Genomic DNA, 27438 nt, shown 5'->3' with positions numbered 1-27438 from the left:
AGTGTGTGATTCTAGAGAACTTCCGGCTTCATATTTTGAATTTAGCAGTAAAGGCAAGGTAACATCCACAGAACATCTCCAGCAGGTTGTCAAAATATGTTGCCACTAATAGAACTGTGGATATTGGCATACATACATACATATACACACTTAATCCAATGAAAAACAAGTATCTAAATTTTTGTTGATTTTTAGTTTACTAAATAATTTAAACACACAAATTGTCCCTTACACTTTGTCAAACCGTCTTGACAAATGGTCCAGAATTACCTGAAATAAACTATTTTTACACTGACTTCCATTAAAAGTTAAGGTTTTCTCTCTTTCCTGTACAGTTGCTGTTTTGAAGATATATGTTTTTCATTGGACAGCACAATATACATACACACATTTTATTGATCCAAAAGGAAAATAAGGCACCAGTAGCTTTAAACAGACCAATTAGACCAAAAAGCACACAGAAATAATAGATAACTATAAAAAGATATTAAAACTTAAGTAAGGAAGATCTATTAAGTGTGTATTGTGCTTCTTCCAGCAGTAACAAGAACAGTGTGGAAGATAAATTATGCAGGTTGACAGTAACATTAGTTATAAGATACAAAGGCTAATAATAATAATTTTAATAATTGATTTTTTCCCTAATAAATAAGAAGATTTTAGAAATAAATGTGTCGTTCTTAAAGAGTGGAAGTTACATAAGCACACAAAGAAACTGGATGACTCAATATAAATACATGCAAAAAGAGTTTATTTGATGTGTCATTTCTACATACACAACTTCATTGAAACCCACGGTCTGACGTGAACTGGTGAAATGATGTCATATGTGTGATGAAATAATCTCACTATAGGCGGAGAGATCAAATATGAGCTGCTGAGGGCTGGGCGGAAAGAGGCGATGGTTAAAAGAGCTGAGCAGTTCAGGCTGAGTCAGTTTTAAATTCTCGGGCTTCAGTACAGACCAGCAAGACGTTTTAAAGAATCCACAGAATAAGAAGTTGATCAGCTTGGATCTAGTGGAATGGACACCTTTATGAAACGAGGAGAAGTTTATCTACAACATCATAAACACTCTGAGGTAAGACACTGTGTTTTTTTTTGTCCTGTGTGTTTGTCTTTAACTGAAAATGATAGTAACATTGCCAAGAACTCACCAGAAAAATAGTTACTGTCTTCCTTTAAAAGTGTACTGTATGTTATATATTTATATATATATTTTTTATCTTTATTTATTTGTATGTATATAACATTAGATATAGATAAAAAGCCACACACATTTATTTGTGTTATATAAGTGTTCTTGAGGCTACTGTATACTAGAAACTGAGGTTCACTGTTCCTCTCTGCCCAGACAAGACTTTCTGTTCCAGCCTCAGGTGTAAAGTTATGCTCTGGTATGTAAGTGATAAAGCAGGTTCTGTTTCTGCATGTTAAGGCAGAGTGCACATTTCTTTTGCTGGTTTCACAATGGCGCTGACACATACTTGGGCATACACATAGAGTGGCATACCCCTGCCAGAAACCCAACCCCTTCAAACACAGTCACAGGTCAGAAGCTGAATTATAAGTTATCAATGGGCATGGATTCATAAAGAATTATCTTTTACATTTCTGTCTTAGATTTCTAATCTTTCTTAGAAATTGGTTTTTAAAAAGAAACCAAAAAGCTATGTTTTTCTTAATTTAGATGTGATGTTTATAGTGGCCTTTAAAGTATTATTTAAAATATCTGGTACTGTAAAAAACTGAGTGGATAGAACTTTAATTGATCTCCAAAATGTATGATGATCAAACATTTTTTAAACATTTTTAATAAGATTAGAGTAGTATTCTATAACTTTACCATGATTTCAGACCTTCAAAACTAAAGGTACTAAAAACTAAAACTAATTAAGACCTAATTGAGAAACAGTAGCTTAACCCCACCTACTGCACTCAGCAACTCAGATAATAGGGAATGGCATCACTAGTGGCAACTAGTAGTGATATTTTTTTTTTTTTACAAATTCTAATGATTTAGAACATGTTTCACCATGTTAAGGATAGTTTTATTAAGTAAAATGGTAAATAACAAATATAAAATACAAATGTTAAGCACAAATGCAGTGTACCCTGAGAAAAAAAAATCATTGTATTTAATGTTTATATAGGTTTATATTGGGAGGCACGGTGGTGCAGTGGGTAGCACTTCCGCCGCACAGCAAAATGGCCTGGGTTTGATTCCCGGCCGGGGCAACCTGGGTCTTTCTGTGTGGAGTTTGCACGCTCTCCCCGTGTCTGCGTGGGTTTCCTCCCACAGTCCAAAGATGGCACGTTCAGACTAATTGGAACTTGATTGAAATTGCCCCTTAGGGGTGAGTGTGTGAGTGAATGTGTCTGTCTGCCCTGCGATGGATTGGTGGCCTGTCCAGGGTGTATCCTGCCTTCTGCCCGATGCCTGATGGGATGGGCACCAATCCACCCCCCCCCCACCCCCCCCCCCCCCCCCCCCCCGGGCGACCCTTCACGGACAAAGCGGTTGACAATGAGATGAGATGAGATAGATTTATATTAGAATACTTAGTCTTTACATACAGAAAACAGCATTCTTACTACATAATTAATAATTCTCAAAGGATTTATACAATTGTTAGGACTATGTCTTGTTGACAGTTCTTGTTTTAGGACAGAGCAGGTGAATTAAATTTCAAAGCTTTATGAATACTTTTATTACTCGAACTTCTTACCAACAGTCAGATGTTGTATCCTCCTGTACAACATATACATAACTGATGCTCACAAAGAAGGGCAAACTATAAGAATATAGCAAAGTGTTTTGAGGCACTGAATGGGAACATATACTCATGAAACATGAGGGGCTATCGAACCCACAACACCGGCTGTGATCTAACCACTGACCCACCACTGCCCTAATAAATAACAGATATGGCTATAAAATGGCTATACAAGCCTGTGGAAACCACTTATCATAATCTAATAAGCATTATATAATTATATTAATAAGTTTGTAAAACTTTGTTGAATAAATAAAGCCTTGTATATCATAATACTAGTTTGATAATACTTGACATTTGTTAATGCTTGACATTGCAATTTAGACCAACATGCAGCCTGTTGAGTGATTTTATCGCTATTGGTGAGCATGCAGAGCAAAGTTGCAGAGGCAGCGTTTATCTTCTGTGCTGCCTTTAGATAAAATCAGCATTCAGAAAACCTCAGAACTGCACTGGTATTTTTTTGTCTTAGAGATCTTTAATGATTCTTTTAAAATTTTAGAGGATGTCCCCAACATTTAGATGCACCAAATCATATTGAGGTTTAACATTAGCAGGGTTCTTCATAAATGATTAACACTTTTGATGGATGACCTAGATAAAATGCATTTCATTGAAATGACCATACTGCTTATTTCAGTCAAATAAGTCAACAGGAAAAAATATATTTAAGTGTCATAGAGGCATGTCTATCAGTAAATAATCTTTCACCAGGAGGTACACTGTCCAAAATTAGCTTCTCAGAGTCTTTTTTGGGCAGTGAGGCACTTTTATGCCTTATTTTGGCAGGCCCACTGTCTAATTAGACCAGACCTGTAATCATTTACGTATGTGCCATGTGTACATAAATTCATGCGGAGAGTTGCAGCAATCTGTAGGTTGCCACCAGTCCTGTAAAATTCTGTAAAATACACATGTTCATTTCCATAAATGTCCATAATTATAATTTGTATTTATATTTTTATTTGTTGGGTGTCCCTTAATTTCTTTTCTGAAAGATGGCAACTAGTGTTGTACTCATGTCCGGTCTCGGTCTTGTCTCGGAGTCAACCTGGTTTGGAATCGGTCTTGTCTTGGTCTTGGGGTGAGGTGGACTAGGAGACTACTGACAAGACCGGCCGAGTCCTCCGTCTGAGGTGAAGTTAATTAGAAACGTAAACTTTTCTCTATCGTTACTGAACATCAACAATTAATTCAAACAGACTGAATCAGTCCTTTCTCAACATTTTTCTTTTTGAATAGTTTGATGTGTTCTTTTTCACCGGCTGGAGTTATATTCTTTGTTTATGTGAATCATTGTGACCTCTGGGACCACAATCAATTTTTCCAGACATCTAGAAAGAAAGCACAAAGAGAAGTAAGTGCAAGCTAGCTAGATAACTAAAGTTAGCTAGCTAACCTTAGTGATAAGCTAGCTAACCATAGCAACAAGCTTACCAAACTTCTAATGTTACCGGGGAGAGAACTAAAGCTAGTGACAAGCTAGTTAATCTTAGTGACGAGCTATCTAAAATACTAATGTTACCTGGGATAGTATTAAAAGCTAGCTAACCTTAGTTACAAGATAGCTAAAATACTAATGCTCCCAGGGAGAGAACTACCATTAGTGATGAGCTAGCTAACCTTAGTGATGAGCTGTTTGAGGGCAAATTGTAATTGTTTATTTTACATATTAAAATAAAAATTAATGTAATTTGAATTGGATTTTTTTCTTTTAAATCTTAATCTGGTCTCGGTCTTGCACTTGGACTTTGTCCCGGTTTTTCCCGGTCTTGGTCTTGATTCAGACTTTACTACTAAAAGTCTTGGTCTTGACTCAGAAGTAACTAGTCCCGGTCTTGGTCTTGACTTGGACTTAGCTCTAGCCTTCTTGACTACAACACTTGTGGCAACCCTAATCTGGGTGGGTCCTTTTTTTGGTAATAAGTGTACATACTTCTAATGTACATATAAAACAGTGACTAATACTGTAATTTAACAGGACCTCCTCTCAGTAGTTTTAAGATCAAATGAATGGGTGGATCAGTGGAAAAGTAATGGGTAGTGTAAGTGAGTAAGGCTTATTGTAAATATTTGGCATTACTGTAAAAGCATTCTTTCAGTATCACTCAAGCTTGTTCCATCTTGCCCTTTTTTCTCTCTTTCTCTCTCTTTTTTCTCTCTCTTTCTGTACTGTCCACTGTCTGTACTGTCCACTGCCTTTCCTAGAAGTGGAAGCGGTACTGGCTGAATCTTTACCCAGGCAGCCGAAATGGCGTAGCTCGGCTGGAGCTTACAGAAACCAGCTCAGATCGGTCACCGGCGATGGTTCGAAGGCAACCTGATCGCAAAGTGATCAGATTATCTGAGTGCATCAGTGTGGTAAGACTGCCCCCACATGCAGAGGCCCACCCTGGAGACAACATGGCCGCCTTCTGTGTCCAGACAGATGACAAGAGGATGGTGTTTGCAGTGGAGAAAGAACGATGTGGAGAGTGGGTGGAGAAGATCTGTGACATTGCCTTTCAGGTAAGGATTTACATCCTTTGGACCAAATTACTACCATAACTGCCTCATTCACCAACAATTCTTAAAGCACCAGTCCATAAGATTTTTTTCTTTTTAATTGAAAGCAGTAGTGAGAACAAGAGTGGACAAAAGGGAGGGGACAAAATATTCTAATTAATAGTATCTGTGTCCTGGCACGACCAAACCTGCAACATCTAAAATATTCATTCTAAAAACAGAGTAGTCTGGGATGTTTGTTAGATGTAATTACACTCTACATTTAAAAAGTATCTCATGAATGAAAAAAAACAAACATAACAATATACTCAAAAACACAGAATTATACAGCAATTTATTTACATTATCTCACTATCAACTGTTGCTTTAAGAAGTTAAATAAAATTTTCGTAATAATTCTAATATTCTCCAATGTTTTCTTATTAAGAGTGTAATGGGATCCACCAATAAAAGCTTTGTGTGCTTCAATTTATACAAAATTATAAGAAAGATTTTGTGAACAAATCTGAATAAATACATTACTTTAATTTGCACCCATTGCTGAAACAGATGTGCAAATGCACAAACAAAACTTGGACCTTTAGAAAATAATTCCAATAGAATTAGAGAGATACAGAGCAGTGGAACTGTGTTCTTTGGAATGATGATGGTGCTCCATCGAGTACTTCTGGGATAAATGGGAAACTGAGGGTAAGATGGGGATCTGATCATCCAGCATCAAGAATCATACTGAACCCACCCATTCTTTTTTTGGTGAATGCAATCACATCGTCACAGCAATGTTCCAAAATCTAGTAGAAATCCTTCCTTCTAGAGACTTGTTATTCCAACCTTTGGGCACGTGCCCCAATACTTTTGTCCATAAAGAGTATTGATGAATAAAACTGGTTGAGATTAATTAATTTATTTCACATTTTGTCTGTTTTAACATATTCAATATTTTCATCCTTTGTTGATATCTGTTACTCTGTATTTAACAGAAGGGAAGCAGCAGCATTCCACGGCAGGTTCCACAAATGGAGGAGAATCAGATCTATGCTTCCAGAGAAGAAGGTCGGTGCATTTAGAATAGCTGATTCTTATGTGATTAGGTTCTTTGTTCACCAGCTTATTGCTTCTGTCATGCAAAAACCTTATGTGTGCAAACTAGCAAAATAATAAGGTTATAACATAAAAATAATAACCTTCCTACTTTTTGATGGACATCAATCTATTTGAATCTAAATTTTTTGAAGCATTTCTATTGGTCCATTTTTTCATGAAGTTTTAAAACTTGCACGTGGCATTGTCTAAAGTTGTATTTCAGAGTTGTAGGGGACACAACTAGCTTGAGTACTGGATGGGCATCTCTATGTAATATAGCACAACATTGTTTTTGGACGGTAAAAACTTCAGGGGACAAAAACTGCCAAAACAGCAGCATTTTAATACCCTTTAATACACTGGCAGTTCAAAGAACTGACTCAGATGTCATACACTGATGTGTAGCAGCTACCATGCTGACCACGCACTTCAGGATGCTTGCAGGATATGAGCATGTGGCCCACAGAATAGCATTATAATTCTGTTATCATGCTGAACTAATGTCAGTACAAGGTTCCACAACACTCATTAAGTAATTAAATGGGAATAAGGGCTGAAAATATTCTGTTTATATAAATACCATTGAGAGCTTGCAGGACTGGGTAAAATAAGTAGAGATGTTTGGAGGTGTGTGGACAATTTAGGTATATCTAGGGTGCCTAATACATGTCCTGGAGATATACCAAAGTGTGGAGCATCTTTCCCAGCTGATCCCCTTTTTAAGACCTTGAAGGGCATCTGAATATTACAGTCATGTAAGTTGGGGACCTTGACCAGAATAGGGCAGACCTGTTTAAAATCACTAAAAACAAATATGTGCAAAGCTGTGTAAGAAGGTAAAGAAAGTTAGCTACTTTATGACCTACAAAATTCTGTGAGATATTCTTAAGCCCTATCTGGATGGAAACTGGATGGAACTGGATGGAGTTTCTCAGGGGGTCCTGGGGTAATTTTCTCGTTTATAAGGGGGGTTCCTCTGTGATTTTATTCTGGTCCGGAGCGACCATGTATGTGTTTTTCTTGAACGTTCTTCTGAGAAAATTACAGGCTGATTTTCCTACTGTTTTTCACTGAACTCCGTGGTCCTCCGGTAATTTTAGTCCTGTCTGGACACACATCTCTGAGTTTCGTCACCTCGCGTTTAATAAAATAGCTATTTATTCACTGCCACACACTGTAATTACACTTTGGGTGCACGTTTCCGTGGAGATCCACGTAAAAACAACAGCAAGTGAAAATGGAGGAGCTACTGAACGAGATGTCACATGACAAAGAAAGCCAAAAAACTCATTGGTCCACCTGTTTCCCTGTTTTTTCAATTGCAGTCCTGATGCAAGAGTTTTAACACTGAGTAGAAGTGTGAAATATTTTTTACAGATGTCCCCCTGAGAAAATAATCTCATCCAGATAGGGCTTCAGATTTAGTTTAACTCTTAGGTACCAAAAAGGATTCCTTGAACCAAACAAATTCAGACATTGTATTTTAAGAGTGTACTCAAGTGATTATTACTATTACTACATTCTGCTGCCTTTATAACATTCCCAGAGAACCTTCAAGCACCCAGAAACTGTACAGTATACATTCTTCACTTCCCTATTAACTGAACTGCCACAGCCATGTGGCTTCCATTGTGCGTCACTAGAAGGTTGCAACATTTTAACTATCTTCCTCCTGAACCAAAGCATGAACCTCAACGTTTCTTTCTCTACAGTGTTCGACTTCTGGGTGACTCTGCAGCAGTCTGAGGCGGCGGTGCGTTGTGGACTGCAGGGGGCGTACTGGCTGCAGACTGGTGAAGAGTCTCTGATAATCCAGGATACTGAGAGTCGGCAACGTGTAATAGAATGGCCATATAAGCTACTGCGCCGTTACGGTGGAGACAAGGTCAGTTAATAATGACTGTGGATACTGTTCAATTAGGCCAAGCCAGAGAGGCATGGATGACAATAAAACACAGTAGAAGTTCATGTTAATTTCTACTAAGCTTTCAGTATTAAATAAACATGTATCATAGCATTTTTATTTGACTCCTAGGCTATTTATACTACATGTCAATAAAAACGTTTAACATTTTAAATCAGTCTCTGTTCCAGAGGCATTGTTTTTATCTCAAAAGCTAGGAAGGATACAACTTCTGTGTCCTCAAAATCTCTCCAAACTTTAAAAGGGACAGGTGCTCTCCCACAGTTGGGAATGTTATTTGCGCTTTACACTACCACTAAAGTACACACTTTACACATGCATTTGTTGAGAAGCTGAGAGACTCAGAACCGTCTCTGAAACGGAACGTATCATGTGGACTGTCGCATTAGAGTAATATTACAAGACTTAACACAAATGTTACTCAGATTATGCAGTATTACGAAGTTCTTATAAGCTGTGTCATGTCTGCTTCATCAGAGTTTCAAAGTGCAGTTTGTAAATTAACAGCTTAAGTGAGCAATGTCTGGTTCTGTTTTGTTCATTTAGTCTCATTCCTGAACCCAGCAGAATACATTCAGTTATGTCGTCAAATAGTATGAGACACACAATTATGGTAACTAGTCACCTACTCAGTATTACTGTGGTTGAAATGACACACTTGAAAAAAGTACTTTAAATACAGATGTTCATTTTAGTCATGGTAAACTTAGTCATGGGGGACAGTGAGGATTTTCCCTGGATAAGAGCTTAAGAAATATAGAATATTAGAAATTAAGCATGACTACCTGTTTGCATAACCTTATGATGACTTTGCCGGAATCATGCTTGTACTAGAGTTTACTAGTAGGCTGGAAAAGGTTTTATAGTAAGGTTTTCTGATCTGTCAGGTATCGCCCACGCATGTGGTTGCGTTATGACTAAGGACTTACAGTATTTACCATTGTGGATGGATCCATGCTTGAATCTCTGTTTCATTTCTTGAGTTTGAGATACAGCCCATAATCGCATGAGTAAAGCACAGATTGTTTTTTTTTTTACTTAGAATACATTATGTGCTAGCTATGTGATATTATGCGTGTTACCTGTGATGATGTGTTATATTATATATCAGGACCATGGGTCACATTGTTATACTGGGATTTCAGCAGTGGGGAAATTCAATTTTTGAATACTGTTGTAATTTATGTAGTATTGTTTAGAATTCTTAGCACTGACATCATGAACATGTGATTAAAAGAAATGACATGTTTCTGACATTAAAGATGGGGTGGATTAGGATTAGGATTACGCCTTCATACAATACATTTTACACAGAAAACTAGTAGTAATGATTTTTAGGGTATGTACATTGAAGTTAAGAACAGTTTGCATTTCATGCCTGGACATTATGCTAATTGAGCTGCTTTTGTTCTGTAATTTTCCAGACTGTGTTCTCAATTGAAGCAGGCAGACGCTGTGAAAGTGGCCCTGGCACCTTTGTCTTTGAAACCAAGCAAAGTGAAGAGATTCTCCGCCGGGTGGAGCAGGCCATTCAGCAGCAGAAAACCCTGAGTGTCTCTGCAGGCAGCTGCTCTCCTCGATCTCCTTGCTCACCCTTGCCCAGACGACCCATCAGTGCCTCCCTCCTCGACACTCTGGCCAACAGCTCTGGACTCAGCAGCTCTGAATCCAGTGCAAACAATGATGGTCCTGGTGGCTTAGCTGATTCAGCATTCGTCAAAGCTGCAACTGGAACATCAAAGACTAATCCCAGACTTCCCGGTGAATCCACCGGCATGCCTGAACCCATATATTCAACTCCCATTGATGATATTGCATTCAGATTGCAACAGCCCACAGTTAAAAACGGAAGGCCTATTCATCACCCCTACGAGTACACAGAACCTGTGTATTCTGACCCTGCTGACGTCATCCGGCCCAACCCTAACGCACGCATGTGTGCCTGGTCTAATACCACTGACACAGTCTCAGTCCCCGTCCCCCTGGAATCATCTCACCATAGCCCTCAGCCTGACCCACTGTACTCTGAGGTGCTTCACATCATGCCAAACCCAGCGCAGCAACCAGTAAGCCAGGCTCAAAATAAAGAAGAACCAATCTACAGTTTACCCATTCATAATACAGTGCATAAGTCATGTGAGGATGTTCAAACTGCCTCAGAAGGCAAGTCGGACATGGAAAACAGAAAGGTGGATGAGATCACTGCTATTTACAGTCAAGTCAACAAAGCAGCTAAAACCAAAAAACCCAAAGACAAGACTGAATCTCAAAGAGTGCCAGATGTTGTCTCTGAACCACTTGGTTGGATTTAAAAGGACATTAAGATGTTTCTAAGTTATGTATCATTTTTGTATAGGTAATAAGAAATAATAAAGTTTGCTAGCTCCAAAAATATATAATTTCAAGGTACTGATATTGTATTTGATGCTCTTTCTCTTACAGACTCGCAGAAATAAACATGTCTGCTCCTGCCTTTTCACTAAATTATTAAATATACTGAATTTAAACTAAATGTTGTGTAGTCACCTTATTCCACTTACACCCATATTCAAGAGTTTGTTTCTTCCCCCTTTGTGTTAGAACTTCCAGTCATTTTGTCTGAAATTATTTATGCTTGTATTGCTAAACTAACATTCCTATGAGCTATTTAACATTTTTAGGAGTAATTAAGGTACATAGCTAAACAGCACCTATATATCTCCCTTTGCAATGTTGTGGAGAGGTAACTTTGCTGTGTTACGTTCTAAAACATTTTTTTAAAAATCTAATTTCCTGTTTTATAGTAAAAATGGCATTGTTAGAAATACCAGTTGATAATGTAACCAAGCTTCACCAGGGTTTGATTGAGGTTCCAGTCTATTCAGAGGTAAGAGTTGTTGTTGTGGAAAATATATTAAATACTGCAATTATTTAGGAATATGGAGTCGTTTACTATCAGCTTCTTAGCGTGTATTTTTATTAGCATTAGCCTGTACTTGGTTATGTTCAATGCTCAAAGCTGTCGTCTTGGAAGCATGCCCTATAATGAAGCCTAGAGGACACCATATGGCACTTTGAACACTGTGGTCAACTGTGTGTTAAACAAAGATGCGAACCCTGGAATTTGGATTAAAGTAATTAGTACCTGATCTACCTGATACAGTCAGTGGATCTTATTAGAGCATATCTAGTAAAAATGGTTGTCAAAGTCAAGTAAACAATACTTAACAATAAATAATTGTTATGTTTAAGTTTTCACAATAGTCAGACTGAAGAAAACTCCATCTGAGGGTTTGGGGAAGATGGTGAAGATCACAGTGCTTGTGATGAAAGCTGTAGTTGGGCTTTGAATGTTGTAAGTTATAAACAGGTTACTGCCGGTAAAATATGAATGGTGTCTGGCTCATTAGGAAACTAAAGACCTGCTTGAAAGATCATCACACTCTTCTCAAAACATCCTCCAGCTACACACATTCTTCCTTCCCCTTCACTTCTTTCTTACTCACCTTTTCCCGTACTCTACAGCAACACCTGAGTCTTGTTTATTATTAGAACTGAAACTGACAGTAAATCCAGATTCATACACAACAAACCACAGCAAAGATCTGAAATCAGTAGATTAGCTACTGTGGGGGTAACATTCTAACAAATGTGACTTGATGCAGTCTGCTCCCACGGGCTCTACATTTATGTGGCTGAAATTAGGCATTTTATAAATTTACAAAGTAAATCAAATATTTTCCCCCTTCATAATAAATAAGAATATTTTTCATGTGTCTCACATTATTCTTAATTTACACTCATGTGATGTAATATGCTTTGTAGACTATCTTTATAGACACTGCACATGGAAAATGCATGTGAAATGCACGTGACTTCTCTGAAACTGATGCAGCTGTCAATAGGCAGGTTTACCAAAAACTAAACCAATGGTTATTTTATAAAAAAATGTAAGGCTATTCCATGGGGTACCCTAATTGTCTTTGCACACCTCCGCTTCTCACCTCGGGCATTGTGTTGAAAGTAATCAAATCAAATCATGAAGCCTGGCCAAAAGGGCAGTTGACACCTCTTGCTTGAAGATGGGGCCAAAGGGCAACTGACCATCTTGCTTGAGGATGTCTACTGAGTTGAAGAACTTTTTAAATAGTGGCTTGTTTATATGAAATGTGAATGTCTTCATGTTTGGTATCATTTTAATGGTCTCAGTGTGAGAAGTACAATGGTCTCAGTGAAGAAATGTTAAAGATAACCTTAATAGAACATCTCTGAACTTTGGGAGAAATGTCTCCATTCTGAAGAGACACTCCCCTTCCTGCTCCTGATGGGTTTAGGATTGCCCCGTGATTATCAAAGGCCATGATGAACAAATGGTGGTGATAGTCGGTAAATAGTGCCAAATTTGGAATGTGGTGCGTTTTTGGATATGTTTTTTAGATTTTGGAAATTTGGTGGTTATATTCTGAGTGGGGAGATGGGTGGATCCCTCTCTACAACAATTCCTGTTGTTACAATTTGGTTCCGGAGCTACTCCGGGGAGCCATGTAGCTGACTACATTATCAAAAGTGTGATGTGAGGTGTGGATGGCTCCTTGTAATATTTCTATACCCATCTCCCACACTTGGGATCATGAATGAGAAAGGGCTCGCTGGCCCAGGCAAATGCATTCCAGTCCAGACACTCTCCTGGCATCTGGGGTCCATGGAAATGCACGGGAATAAAATCTGGTCATGCAAAACAAAGACAACAGAGTTATTGATCCAGTAAACCTTTAAATGATTTAAATTGGGTCATGTGATACCATCTCACATTTCTCCTTACGGTGACTGTCACACAGCTTTTACAAGAAGCTTTTGCTTCATATGGCCCATGCCACTAAATAGTGAATACATTTTTTTTTTTTATAAAGACATGCACCATTTCCATGTCCTGTGAAACGAGTGCCTTGGTTTGATTAAATTTGAGAAAGTGTCCAAGACAGAGAGATAATTTGGTTCGCTAAAATCCATGACACCCATTTTAGGAATTTAAAGTACCCCCCTTTTGGCACCGTGATGTGCACCGATGAAATTCATTTGCAGGTCTTCCCATTGACCTTTAAGTGGATGTGGTCTGCACACTGGGTCAGGGGTGGAAATGAACATAATGCTAGCACAGAACTATATATTGCACAGGTATATATATATATTGGACCAACTGCACACATGTTGTTCTAACTTGCCACTTTTTTACTGTCAAATAATTAAATACAACAAAATTGTTATTTAATTGCCATTATTTACAAAGGTTTATTGAATACTGAACATGTTAAACATCACAGTCAACATTTTTATTTAGAAACAATGGAACGGTGGCAAAACAAGGTTTGCCTTAACATTAGGAAAATAAATCTTTTTTAGGTAAAAAAAAAAGGAGAAACCACAATTAGACACAACTAGACATCTTTTTTAGTTTCTTTGTTTCTCTTTTCAAATAGAATTGTTCTTAGGAAAAACAATAAAAATAAGTATTTTTTGCTATTCTGTTTTATCTTGAAAAAAAAAACAGGGTGTAAAAAAAACTCTGGGGGTGTCTCTCTCCATACTGTGATGTGTGATGTGTGGAGAGTGGGCAGGCCAGGCTGAGCTTACTACTACTACTACTACTAATATTAATAATAATATTAATAATAACCAAAACAAGAACTATAATAATAATAATAATAATAATAATAATAATAATAATAATAATAATAATAATAATAATAATAATAGTAACAACATCCTTATTATTATTATTATTATTATTATTATTATTATTATTATTATTATTATTATCACACTCACCCAACTATATATAATATATATATATATATATATATATATATATATATATATATATATATATATATATATATATATATATATATATATATAAATCAATTTTTTTTTCGCCCCTACGTCACTACTCCGGGACAACCGGAAGTGCTCGTGAAATCAGCAGCACACAGCAACAATACGGCTCCTCTGTTTCTGATCTTTCCTCTCCGTTAAACCCGGTAAACCCCGGTAAAAGCCGTTACTCCGGTACTTTACTCCGGTGTTTCCTCTCCCCCGGTTCTTCTGGTGTCTCCTTGCGGGCCCGGGAGCGCTGATCACCCCGCGGGCAGCAGGTCAGCAGCAGCAGCGGCTCCACGGGCGCGATGTCGAACCGCCTCGCCTTCCAGACGCAGCTCGCCTCCATCATGGAGGTCCTGGCGAACGCGGCGGTGGCGGAGATCTGTAAGCTGGTGGATGATGATTACGCGGTGATGACCCTGCAGATGTCTCAGTGCCAGCGGGAGAACAAGGCGCTGAAGCGGAAGCTGCATCTGCTGGAGCTGCGGATGGCCCGCGGGTTCGCGGAGCGGCGGATCCGGGAGAGCTCGCTGAACCGCTCCAGCCGAGTGCAGGTCACCGCCAGCCTGCCGGACAAATACCGGGACTTCAGCCGGGCTCCAGCGGGCGGTGCGTGTCCCACATCCGCTGATCTTCAGCCAACAATTAACCACACAGTCCTAGTGTTCATTTAATCAGATATTTCTAATTAAAACCACACGTTACACATCATATAGCTATATATTACAGTGTACATAATGCATAAATACTGATAGAGAGATATAGCTACAGTAGCTTCATAACAATAAATACTGTCTTCATACAAATATATACTGTCTTAGTGTTCATTTAATCAGCTATTTCTAATTCAAACCAATCATAGTACTTCAGCCAGTTAGTAACCACACTGTTCTAGTGTTCATTTAATCAGATATTTCTAATTAAAACCAATCATAGTACACATCATATAGCTATATATTACAGAATTATTGTACAGTATTATTGTTTGTTTAATCATTTATTTAAATTGAAACCAAACATAATGCACAACATATTGCACATACATATAAACTAGCTACACTAGCAGTATGCATAATAGCTAAATAAATATTGGTAGAGAGATGTACAGTAGGTTTTACTTCACTAACTTCACTTAAATATCTTAGAATAAATAGATGCATAGTACAATAGTTGTAATAGATATATTAACTTTAATAAAGATCTCTTTTTTAAAGGCAACAAAATATGTATTTTCAATTAAACTATAAAAGGTACACAACCTATTGCTCATACAAATGAATCAGCTGCATATAACAGTGTGCATAATACACAAATCGAGGGATATACCATAGCTTTATTCAATTATCTAAAAATAAATAGATGTTTGTTTTAAAGAAGGCTCTGTTGATAATATTTTATGTAATACAATTCCTTATTTTTAAAGGCAACAAAAATGTGTATTTTCAAAGCCATTTATTCCACAGATATATTGATTGTATAATAGTCTAATAATACAAGTACTCATTACTTTAAAAGTCAAGAGTAGTGGACTTTTAATTGTTAAGAATGCTTTGCATTGTAATTGGAATGCAGAGCAACTCATGTGGCTTAATAAACCCTTCCAGGTAACAGTACCTTAAAATCTATTCTGTAAGATGGTAACAGGTATCCAGTGTAGTGAGTACACAAATATCTTAAAATACAGAGCTTAAATAGGGCTGTATTAGTGTAACATAATTATTAGTATAACAACATTTTCTTTTTTATTACACTTCATTCAGAAAATTCATATCAGAAATTATTTATCAATAAGGAATAATTAACTCTCATCATGTAAATGTATCCGTCTCTTTTTAGGTATCTTTCCAGGTCGAGATCAGCTCTATGGGCGGCAGCTGAACGAGGATCTCTGGAGAGAGAGGGAACCTCCTGCTACAGATGTGGCAATCGATCGTCCAGTCCATAAGGACACAGAGACTGTGGCAAGTATCACTGCAGCCAAACTGGTCATTAAATAGCCTTATAAACCTGTTCCTGGGGACTCTGTATACTTTCAGCTGCCACAAAATTGCTGATCCAGCACATCCCTTATAGAACAATCATGTGATTGACATTCATCTGCACTTGATCACATGTTTTAGTTTGTCACATTGTTTTCCATGATCACTTTTTGCACGTTTTACATTTATAATTGTACATTTATTTATATCATGGTTCTTCATTTTGTGGTGTCATGTGTGATCACAAGTTCATGATGTCACATGGTCATACATGATTCACATATTTCATCATTTGCATTGTCATGCCTTTCTTGAAATTCTGAAATTTGAAGGCTGCTGTCACACAACAACCCTGTCCAGATATTTCAATTTTTAAAAAAATATTTTTACATTGACCACATTGTTTATTTAAAGTCAAAGCTCCAAAACAAATGAACCAATAGAAATGCTTCACAATAACATGGATTTTTGTTTTTACTGACTCTCATTGGATATTGGAATACAATTTGTACATTTGACTAATTTTGTATTAAAAAATACATTATTTAGAAGATTTAATCTTTTAATTGATCAAATGCTCTTATCACTGTTCTGCAAGGAAAAACCTAAACTTGTACAATAAAACCTGTTAATGTATATTAGTTTGTTCCCAGTGCAATTGTGACATAATGTAACAATATAAACCAGACTGAAATTATTTCAAAATGCAAAAATGGAAATACAAAGTTCCAGGAACAGGATTAAGAAGCCCTGTTATACACAATGACACAATTTTCCTTACGACCAAAAGTCCTTATGTGTCACTCATCTAGTTTTAAATCTCCCAAATACAAACTGTCTGTGTTCTCTCCCCAAAGACTGAAGATAATGGGCCAGAAGCTGTTCTGGTGAAGGCTGAGACATCTGATGAAGGCAATAAGCAACCAGAGCTGTTCATCAGAGAAGACGGTGAGTGACAGTAAATGTGGACAGGGCAGATTTAAGGCAGAACTGCTCATCTTTAGATACTGGGTGCATTTCATTTGCATAATAATACATAATTATCTAATTTTTGAGTTTAGAGTGTATTGTATAGATATAAGTTTTAAAATTATGGTTTTGCTCAGCTCATGCTAATCACCTTTCCCCCTTTTTCTCAGGAGTGGCAGAGCCTATACCTGAGGGTGGGGAGGCAGGTTACGGTGCTGCTCAGATGGAAAAAGCAGACGGTCACCACTCCAGGACACGCCGGCAGGCTTTGGAGGTCAGTGGATCCGAAAAAGTGCTTAAATCTGAGCCACAGTTTGTGAACGCTGAGCGGTTATCCCAAAAGCCCTTGGGACAAGAGTCAGAGACAGGATGTGGTGTAAGTGGGGAGTGCGGCCCTTTGGGGGAGTTTTTTGTTCAAGGGGGTGACGATGTGGACCCACAGCATCCATCTTGCTCATACATGATGACTGACAGTACAACTGAGAACCAGTCTGAACCTCCCCCACAGAAACCAGAAGTCATAGAGGTGGAGTCTGCAGAAGAAGGAGACGGGCCCTCAGTCTGGGACAGCAATAATTTACCTGGAAGAGACCAGGCATTGCAGCATTATGCTAGTGATGGCCCAGTAGAATGTTTTAATAATGTGAACTTACCTGTGTCCAGTCAGTCGCAGTTGACTAGTGACATTCCAGGAGTCGCATCAACTTCATCAGGAGTTCAGGGTATGGGAAACTGGCAGCATGCAAAAGCCATTAACCTGTACCAACGAAGGACTGGGTGGCCAAGAAACGAAAAAGTCCAACAAGAGAAACTCTTTAGCTGCATGTACTGTGGAAAAGCTTTTAATCGTCCTAAGAAGGTTGAGATTCACCAGCGGATCCACACAGGTGAGAAACCTTTCAGATGTATGACGTGTGGGAAGTTCTTTGCAGAGGCTGGAAACTTAAAGAAGCACCAGAAGGTTCATACAGGAGAGCGGCCATATAACTGTACCCACTGCGGCAAGACCTTCGCCTGGATTAGGAACCTCAAAACCCACCAGCAGAAGTACCATCCAGATATGTTGATAGCAGAGGAACTACTTTCCCTCGGGGCTGTCAAAAACTGACCCAGCACTCGTCTCACTAACTGAATGGACTTTTTAGATGCATGTAGCTAATGAATTTTATAGATTATTGTTACAAACAGAAGTTTTTAAGTTCTGTTTTGTGAACTGCTTGGATTCAGTGGACTTCACATGGATTTTCTTGATCTTGAAGAACAAATGGAACCATATTCACTGTCATGACAAAGTAGTTATTTTCCAATGGCAGCTGTATGGAATTGTATGACTCAAGAAAATAAACATTGACTAAACAGTGCCTTTGTTTCCTCCTTTGAAAGGAAATGTTCTGTTCGCTTGAAATATCTGATGTTTTTTATCATAGTGACCAATGTAGTGTTGTAGTATTTTACAAAGTGGGAGACGATCTCAGGTTTATATATAACTTCAGCCAAGTTCAAGACTAGGAGAAAAGGTAAGGGACAACTGTTTGCTGCCATTCTCTGGCTGTCCTGCTGAAAAATCCTTCTTTGTGAAATACCTCTTAGTTAGAGAATAGAATTCTGGTGGTTTCCCAGACAGGGCTTAAGCCTAGTCCTAGACTACTTTTAGTGAAGAATCTTTATTCTCCATTATGTTTTATTGCTGTATAGTCCCAAACCTCCCTTAATCTATGTCCAGGAACCAACCCAAAGTGTTTTATCACAAATTATTTGGCTTTTATGCAAACCCATTAAAATGCCTTGCTAGTATAAGCGTGCATGCTGAGATTACACAAGTTCATGCAAGTTTGTTTGGTACACAGGCTGTATTATGCGCCATGAGTATGATCTCTATCTGCATAAATATGAAGCATTTTAGCTTGGGGTTTTGTCAGAATGAAAAACATCAGTGCTTGAATAAAACGAAATGAATTTGCGTTTGCTTAGCTATACTTAACAATATACAATGTGGCAGAAAAGATACTGCTCACTAATTTCCACTGTGAAGATTACTCTATACATAAACAAAAGCCACATTATGCTACTTAAAGTAAACTAATGCATTCTAAAAAATATAATATATAGGCTGTAGTATACTATATAAAACCCACATTCTAATGCAATGATGAAATACAATATACAATGCTGATATATCAGACACAGACTGTACTAATCTATTTTATAAGATTACCAAACATTTTAAATACATTTGACAGTGTAATGACTTTTTGAATGATAGGGGTAGACAGGGGATACATGATAATAAGGCTGATCATACATCTGTTAAACATTATCTAGGCTAGAAAACTAGTTTTACATTTGCTTCACTCCAGTGATGGTCTAACAGCATTGTTTAATGCACATCTGAACATTCTTCTTGGCTGTAAACTGTAGCTTATGTTGGTAATAAACTTTTTATTAAATGTTCATCACCTTAAATACTGCTTTACTTATTGTGTATGTGTGGCTCACCTATCCTCTAAACCGTATAAAGCTAACAGGTAGCGCGTTTGAATTTATCTAAATGTAAAAATGTGCTTTTGTTTAACTAACATGTTTTTTTATTCATTTATTGCACTTAAATTGACAAAACAAAAAAAGTGATCTTTCAGGTACCACTGACGCACCATTTTCCACAGCAGTAGATGGTAACTCTGTAGGTAACACTGTCTGGTCTCTGTCTGTCCTGCAGCCTCAGAAGACAGAGGATGAGGAGCCAGATGTGCTGTTCATCAAAGAGGAGCATTCAGAGCAGGAGAGAAGAGACAGCCAGACACATGGAGGCATGAGCGTACAAGATGGTGAGTCCAGGTGGGAGGGGGGAAGGGAGCAGGAGGCAGATATGCAGTACATGATCCACATTCAGAAGCCTAAAGCAGGGCTCTGATTTTCTTTTTCCTAGAAATCTAGTCACCCTGTCATGAAATCGAATGTTTTTATCTTATCTCATATATCATGAAACCAATGACGATTCACATCTAAAGGAGAAAAAAAACAAAAACAGGAAAAGAAGAATAATGTAAGGTAAACAGGATGGTGTTAAGTTGAGATTTGAGAGATGAAAGGGTAGCGTAGGTAAGGGGAGACTGCAGTAGAAGCTTCAGATCTTGGGTAAAAACCCTGGCTGTAAAGTAGATTTAATTATATATTTAAATAGACAAGTTACTCACTATTGCTGTTTATCGGTAACAACTATACAGGGGTTATGATTTATTAGGATACTTTAAACATGATGATTAAATGTTGGAATTAAATTGTTTTTATATTACGTAAAGTTGTTGGGGGTTTAAAAACAAAACAAAAAGGACTCTGACATTAATCTTTGCATGAAATGTATTAATCAAAAATGTATATTGTGTTAATACAGTATTGCAACACATATTGTGACATGTTAAGTGTATCAGTGTCTGACACACTGCATATTTTGTCTTTAAACATATGTATCAGTCGAGTTTTTTTGTTGTTGTTTTTTTTTTTTTTTTACTAAAACTTTCCATAGCAATCAAATTGCTTTGTCCGGAAAGCTTAGTACTCCATTGCAGATCTGCATCATCCACAACTACAACATAGGCACTTTACATAATAGTCCTGCGGTATAGCCTACTGCATGATACCTGCTAATCTATATATTCTCCTACCTCTCTGTATGCCTTGAAAAACTGAAGATTTTTTCGCTGTATCTTTTATGATGGGTGTTTTTGTTAAGTGTAGTTTTGCCATCCTGAGTAAGGAGTAAATGTTTTGTCATTTCTTGCTGTTTTTCAAAAAACAAAATGACAAGGAAGACTTCAAATAATATGTGACCCTTTAAAATGAGAATTATTATATTTTGGTGTGTACTTATTCAGGTGAACATAATTTAAGTTCTAATAATTTAACTTCTCTTCTTCTCAGGTTTTGTGGAGTCCAGCACTGATATTTGTAGAAGCGGCACATCTTCTTCACCTGCACAGATTACAATAGCGCTGGGAGCTGAGGAGGTCAGTGTGGATGTTACTGTGTTAAAACCTTTACGTGTGTTTTATTTAGTACTGCCAGGAATCATAAAATGATATCCTGAAGAATGTTGTTTGTCCATATGTTAATATATTTGTTAGTTTGGCCATCTAATGCATAATCAATCATAATAAATCTGTACTGTTGTTTGTAATTCCAAGTCTGAAGAATTGGATTCATCTCTTATAAAGGAATCCTCAGCAGAACAGGAAAAGAAGACTGTCTCCAATCAGTCTGCAGGAGTTCAGATTTCCATACAGAGTAAGTAAGAGAGCAGTAGCAACACAAACATTTTGGAGCAGATAGGCTCTGAAAACACTGCTTGGTTTTCTGGTTTTCTCAGAGAAATCTGAGAATAGTCTTTACTGAGCTAAAATCCAACTTTCTCAATCTGATTATTAGAGTGCCTATAAACTCGCTCGTTAATATTGTTTAGTATTACACTATATTATTATTAATATAGTGTAATATTCAAATCTTGGACAGTATTTTGTGAATAAAAATAGTAATTAAGATACATCTATTAAGAATGAGCCTTTGAGGAATGCACTGGATATTCAGCAAATAAAATTATTTGCAAAATAAGACAAGAAAGCACTGTAGATGTTCTGCTGAATAAGTTAAATTAAATCACTTTTTTTTTCCTCCTTTTTATGAGTTACGTTGTGCTTTGTTGGTATGTCTGCTGGAATGATAAAATGTCACTGGTTTTAGACCTTCGCTTAAAATATCTTTTTCTTGTTCATTTTTAGTTTAGGCCAAAACTGTTCATTTTAATCTTTTAGTGCATGTTTCTGTTCTTCTTTTTAAATTTACAGATGATTATAATCATAATTTTGTATGCCTTTTTTTCTCATGTTCAGATGTAGTAGGTGCTCAGACTGCTGCCTCTCTACATTCTCGTGATCCTGCTCTTCCACACAGAGGAGGAGGAACAGCAGCAGCACAACCCATAGGGGTCAAAACATGGGATCTCCCCAGCACTCAGGAGTCTCAGCTCCAGGTTGGAGGGGAGAGCATCTCCAACCCACTTTCTAACCAGAGCACCCAGAGACGAAAAATGGCCATGTCTGCTGATTTTCTGGGGGCGAACAATACCCTGTTTGAGAGACCAGGAGAGGTGGAGGCACTGTTTACTCGATGGACTGCAAACAATTCCTCTGCCAGCCAGCCGTCTTGTTCTTATGTTGTGGACGCAGACCAAGACCAGGACTGTGTGCTGGTCCAGCCAGCGGCTCTGTCTGGCATAGATGGAGGGTCTTCTAACAGGCTTCAGGAAGCCAGAGGGCCTATTGCAGTAGACGAGGAGTGGACCACAGCTGCTATTTCACAGCAAACTCAACAGCTGAGTCATTATAGCAGGACAGATGGGGTCCGATTAGAGCAATCGAACAGAGTAAATGTTTCTCAGACTGTTTCGAAGGTCACTATGAACTCTCAAATGCTGACGAGTTTCTCCCAGGCTGGGTATTCTCTCGCTGGGCTGCAGATGCCCAAGCGCCTGGAGAAGGGTAAGAGGAAGAGCTACATCTGTAAGTACTGTGGAAAGGCTTTCACTGGGCTGTCCAATGTGGAGGCTCATCAGAGGGTCCACACAGGAGAGAAGCCTTTTAAATGTGAGACATGCGGGAAGCTTTTTGCAGAGGCAGGAAACCTGAAAAAGCACCAGAGGGTTCACACAGGGGAGAAACCGTTCACGTGTACCCGCTGTGGCAAACGCTTTGCCTGGATCTGCAACCTCAGGACTCACCAGCAGTCGGCTTCCTGTGGAGGAGTTTGAAGCCAAAATGTGGTTAAATTATTGAATTATTGGAGTTTGTAGTGTCTTCTTTTTTACTATGTCCGATTTAAATATATGTAGTTTGTAGAAATTTCCTAAATTTTGAGAAAAGTAAGAAGTAGAATACATTGGATTCAGACGTGCTGATAGAAAATGACTGTGCTTGACTTACTCAGTGTGTTGACCAGTTTAGAGTCTAGCTGTTTTAAAAGTAACATGGTGCTTCTCTAAATGTTAAGTTGGTGCCTTATATTTTAATTACCCCTACCTTTTATTAACACTGTCCAACAATGAACAACCCTTTCACAACTCTCTACCGAACACTTACCTCACTGACCGCTCCACTGGCCCTGAACTTCAACTGTGAACCTGTCAAGTCTCAGAAATAACTAACTATTTCGTTCTACCTCCTGATCTTTTTTTGTAGACAAACAAACAAAGCAATATGTGAAAGAAAAGCCAGACTGTTCAGTTTTCATAATCACAAACAATTATATAACAGTGTTAGAAAATCATGTCTGTTTAAACAAGGCTACAATTTTCAGCAACAATACTATAAAGGAGGACAGCAATGTATCAGTTACTGCAAATGTACATTTCCTCAGAGTAAAAAGTGAAAAGAAAATCTATTATGTTCATCTGTTATTTGTGTTCTTGTGTCTCTTTTTGTGGTTCTTTGTGAATAGACTTGAAAGACTTGTTTTTGTTTTCCAAAGGTCATATGATGTTTGTGCAAGTGTATATAATATGTATATCCATATCTACAGGTGCATCTTAAAAAGACTGGAATATCATTGGAAAGTTAATTTATTTAAGTATTTCCAATTTAAAAAGTGAAACTCGTGTATATAGATCCATTGCATACAAAGTGTGCGTCATTTTAAGTTTTTATATATTGTTGATGATTAAGGATTACAGGTAATGAAAACCCAAAAGTCAGTTTCTCAGATAAGTTTGTATATTGTATTAAATCAGCTGTTACTATTGAAAGTGTGAGCAGGAGCCAAGTCCTGATGAAAAATTAAATCTGCATCTCCATAAAGGAAAGCATGAAATGCTCTAAAAGTAGATCACGTAGCTTCATAATCCTATCACTGATTGTGAAAACTTGGGTTGTGTATACTTGATTTCCAAATGAAATGTAAAATTGACTCAAAGCTTTTAATCTCCAGTTATAGTCTTTTACAAGCTTCACAGCTCTGGTTGTAACTCCAGCATTTAATATTGAAACATTTGATTGTGTTGAGAAACTAAAAAATAAAGAGATTATTAAGTGGGTATTCTCCTCTGTAGAGGTTATCTGGTTGCAGGGCGTGCGAGGGGTTTACAGAGAGCCTGTAGAGAGGAGAATACCCACTTTAGAATCTATTTAGACTTTATTATATCCATATTTTTTATGGATGTTAGCATAGCCAGCTAGCTAGTTGAGCACAAACTGCCACCGCATGTAATTCACACAGCGCGCAGGGAAAAAAAGCATCTGAGAGCAAAAAAATTGAAGCTTGAGAGCAACATTTTCTTCAGCGTGCACACGATTCCCTTTTTTTTGCACACTAGTTTCACATTTGTGCTCACGAGAAGTTAATTTACACACGCAAAATGTTAAAACACGCTGGTTAATTTTTTTCACCTAGTATTTTTGCGCCCCTGACTTGTATTTTTGCACCCTCAACTTTTGACATTGATGTGACGCCATACGAACACTACTTTTACAAAAAGTCGACGCCACGTGAAGTAAGTTCACTTAATCAAAGCAAATTTTATGGTTTACCTTATATGTTTACTGAAATTTTGTGCAAAAACAGTGTTTAAATATGCTTTACTGTGATTTTTGTTAGTAACACCTAACTAAGTGTAGTGCTTTAAAAAAACTGTACCTCTATACTTTAGCTACATTAACCCTTATGTTTTTTTTTTTTGTATGTAACACTGTTTGAGAGCTGTTCTCCATCATAATAGACCAGGAACCAGCCAATGAACATGTTTATAAACCAATGAACTTACTGATGGAACCATTCGTTAGGACTGTGACTATCATTCAATTAGAATAATTTTGTTGAATGGAGATTTTAATAAAAATTCCATATTGCTCCATAGTTCTCAACCTATCACTGACAAATGTGACATAAGTTAGTTTTTAATTCATATCTTCAGTGGAAAAAATGCAACGTACATCCGAATAATCAGTGTCAAAGTCTGCGTTACGCTAAACAAGGAGACGTAAATTAGTTTGGATGTCCAAACCCGAGACCTACCTAGAACAGGTTCTTTATAAACCAGCTCCGCTATTTTTCAGGGTGTTGTGTTTGTAATATTGACCACCAGAGGACAGTATAACATCAAAAAATAATCTATAGAAATGATCCTTTTAAGTCACGTGGAAACGCTCTGCTTATCAGCCCGGCTAGCTCAGTCGGTAGAGCATGAGACTCTTAATCTCAGGGTCGTGGGTTCGAGCCCCACGTTGGGCGCTAAATGTTTTTCAATTTTCGCCAGATGAACATTTTCATTACCTAAGCAAAAATAGCCCAGACCCATTTCTGAATATTGATACCAAATTCGAAATTAAATTAGATACATTTTATATTGTGGGCACATGACTAAATAACTGAAGGTTAAATTCTGTTGTAATGCAAACAACAACAAAAAAGCATAACCTACATTTTAAGATTTTGTTCAATAACCGTGTAAGAAGCAGTAGTTCTATTGGACATGAATCATTTAATTGAAGCATGTTAATGATAAAATGTTTGGAAAAGAGCTGTAGAATGCACTTTTAAACGAGCTAGTTTAGTTTTATCTATAGCACTAAACCAGCACTCCTACATTCTGTAAATAAGGTGAAATGAATGAACAAAGATTTACAAATGTGTCCTGTAGTGAGGCTCTCAGAATGGTTCAGTGTGTGTCCTTTTGGGACTTTATGAGTTAAATGACTAAGAAAGAGCTGTAAGATATTGTACACCCACAACTTTACATCTTTTAAAGAGTCTTTAAAACATAATATGTCACTTTTGGGCTAAATGTGAAGAATCAAATGATCTGATGAAAAAAGTATTATATATTTTTATATAATTATTTTAGAAAATGCGGATATACTAAATATACTAGATTAGTAAAGCCCCTCGATACGTAAATATTCTAAAATATAATACATTAAAAACTGGTCAAATTAGATTTTTTAAAGGAGACAAAAAAAGTTAGCAGAGGATGGTTTCGATCCATCGACCTCTGGGTTATGGGCCCAGCACGCTTCCGCTGCGCCACTCTGCTGCCGGATAACAAGAGGAGGTGGGACAATATTAGAAGCTACGTGTGTACCATGTTCTTGGCTTAGAACTCGGGCGTTATATCGGTGTGTAACTAATTGTTTTAAACTGTATCTGTGTTTGGAACGCTAGAAATGCTGACTTGATGCATTGCTGTCGCACCGGTGAAGTGATGAAGGTCTCAGGATTATACATTTCAAGTTAAAAAGTATGGACAGCTCACTGCTAGGCAGAATATCAAACTCCTCTAAAGATGAGTTAATCTAACTAGCTAAAATATCTAAGCACACTTTTTGTTTATGTTTAAAGCTAGTTTGGCCAGTGTAAGTAAGTTAACATATCTAACTACGTTAATTAAACAATAAACAACTAAGTTAGCTTACTGCTAGGCAGCATTCCGCCATTCTGCTTCCGCTGCGCCACTCTGCTGTTGGCCAATAAAGATTCAATACAATTAAATTCAATTCACTTTTATTTCTCTAGAGCGTTTTACGACAAAAATGGTCTCAAAGCGAAAGAAAATGGCAATATACTAAATATACTAAATAAGTAACCCCCTCGATACGTAAGTATTATAAAATATAACATTAAATAATGGTCAAATAAGATGTGGCTTATTTAGAGGAGAGAAAAAAAAACAGTTAGCAGAGGATGGTTTCGATCCATCGACCTCTGGGTTATGGGCCCAGCACGCTTCCGCTGCGCCACTCTGCTGTTGGCCAATAAAAATTCAATACAATTAAATTCAATTAAATTTCATTTCTCTAGCGCTTTTTACGACAATAGTGGTCACAAAGCGGCTTTACAGAGAAAAACAGGTCCACGCCTCTTATGAGCAGCACCACAGAGATGCCAGTTATTGTGGTGACACAGTGGCAAGGAAAAACTCACTTACATTAAGAGGAGGAAACCTTGGAAAGAGGCAGACTCAGTCAGAGGAAAGTAAGTAGGCGGGACAATATTATAAGCTACGTGAATGGTGAATTGAAGTAACGTTACAGGAAATATTGACAGTACATGTAATTTACACAGAGGTAAGAGAGACTACTAGCTAGGCTAGGTATAAAAACATATGTTCCCTGACCGGGAATCGAACCCGGGCCGCGGCGGTGAGAGCGCCGAATCCTAACCACTAGACCACCAGGGAGCGCTGACATATAGGGGCGCTTCCATGCTATTTAAACGATATGTATATGATATTTCAAACCCCTAAAAATTTGTAAATCACACACCTTTTGTTTATGTTTAACGCTATCTTGGCCAGCGTAAGTAACAT

At 37.6% G+C, this 27438-nt stretch overlaps 2 protein-coding genes and 4 non-coding genes across 7 annotated transcripts; 3 read left to right on the top strand and 3 right to left on the bottom strand.

Annotated features, from left to right (window-relative positions):
- The first annotated feature begins 925 nt into the window (after positions 1 to 925).
- Positions 926 to 10801, top strand: dok1a (docking protein 1a). Its single transcript, XM_007229487.4, has 5 exons — positions 926 to 1081; positions 4986 to 5285; positions 6263 to 6335; positions 8078 to 8250; positions 9714 to 10801. Exons 1-5 carry the CDS (start codon positions 1025 to 1027, stop codon positions 10599 to 10601), a joined length of 1491 nt encoding a protein of 496 aa, XP_007229549.3. The 5' UTR covers positions 926 to 1024; the 3' UTR covers positions 10602 to 10801.
- A 3406-nt stretch (positions 10802 to 14207) lies between these two features.
- On the top strand, positions 14208 to 23518 carry si:ch211-89o9.6 (transcription factor Sp1). Of its 2 annotated transcripts, none has more exons than XM_015604677.3 (8): positions 14208 to 14754; positions 15982 to 16106; positions 16982 to 17072; positions 17264 to 17367; positions 19810 to 19918; positions 21012 to 21097; positions 21305 to 21374; positions 21977 to 23518. In XM_015604677.3, exons 1-8 carry the CDS (start codon positions 14451 to 14453, stop codon positions 22891 to 22893), a joined length of 1806 nt encoding a protein of 601 aa, XP_015460163.3. In that variant the 5' UTR covers positions 14208 to 14450; the 3' UTR covers positions 22894 to 23518. The 2 variants fall into 2 exon arrangements, with proteins under 2 accessions (XP_015460163.3, XP_007229548.3); XM_007229486.4 differs by having other exon boundaries at positions 14209 to 14754; positions 21275 to 21374.
- Positions 23519 to 25291: 1773 nt separating this feature from the next.
- Positions 25292 to 25364, top strand: trnak-cuu (transfer RNA lysine (anticodon CUU)). The gene has a single exon. It is a non-coding gene; the product is annotated as a tRNA-Lys (tRNA).
- Positions 25365 to 26094: 730 nt separating this feature from the next.
- On the bottom strand, positions 26095 to 26166 carry trnam-cau (transfer RNA methionine (anticodon CAU)). Its single transcript has one exon. It is a non-coding gene; the product is annotated as a tRNA-Met (tRNA).
- Positions 26167 to 26804: 638 nt separating this feature from the next.
- Positions 26805 to 26876, bottom strand: trnam-cau (transfer RNA methionine (anticodon CAU)). The gene has a single exon. It is a non-coding gene; the product is annotated as a tRNA-Met (tRNA).
- A 361-nt stretch (positions 26877 to 27237) lies between these two features.
- On the bottom strand, positions 27238 to 27309 carry trnae-cuc (transfer RNA glutamic acid (anticodon CUC)). The gene has a single exon. It is a non-coding gene; the product is annotated as a tRNA-Glu (tRNA).
- Positions 27310 to 27438: the final 129 nt, after the last annotated feature.

This window comes from Astyanax mexicanus, chromosome 7 (genome assembly GCF_023375975.1).
Source record: "Astyanax mexicanus isolate ESR-SI-001 chromosome 7, AstMex3_surface, whole genome shotgun sequence".
In the NCBI taxonomy this organism is placed as follows: domain Eukaryota; kingdom Metazoa; phylum Chordata; class Actinopteri; order Characiformes; family Acestrorhamphidae; genus Astyanax; species Astyanax mexicanus.
Note: the sequence above shows the minus strand (reverse complement) of the source record. Positions and strands in the feature narration are given on the sequence as shown.

Excerpts from the sequence above, each read along its gene's own strand:
- si:ch211-89o9.6 (XM_007229486.4), top strand. The coding sequence starts at position 14,451 with ATGTCGAACCGCCTCGCCTTCCAGACGCAGCTCGCCTCCATCATGGAG. Across the intron at positions 21,098-21,274 it reads TAGCGCTGGGAGCTGAGGAG|TCTGAAGAATTGGATTCATC; the intron begins GTCAGTGTGGAT and ends TGTAATTCCAAG. Across the intron at positions 21,375-21,976 it reads AGTTCAGATTTCCATACAGA|ATGTAGTAGGTGCTCAGACT; the intron begins GTAAGTAAGAGA and ends TCTCATGTTCAG.
- dok1a (XM_007229487.4), top strand. The coding sequence starts at position 1,025 with ATGGACACCTTTATGAAACGAGGAGAAGTTTATCTACAACATCATAAA. Across the intron at positions 5,286-6,262 it reads TCTGTGACATTGCCTTTCAG|AAGGGAAGCAGCAGCATTCC; the intron begins GTAAGGATTTAC and ends TGTATTTAACAG. Across the intron at positions 8,251-9,713 it reads GCCGTTACGGTGGAGACAAG|ACTGTGTTCTCAATTGAAGC; the intron begins GTCAGTTAATAA and ends GTAATTTTCCAG.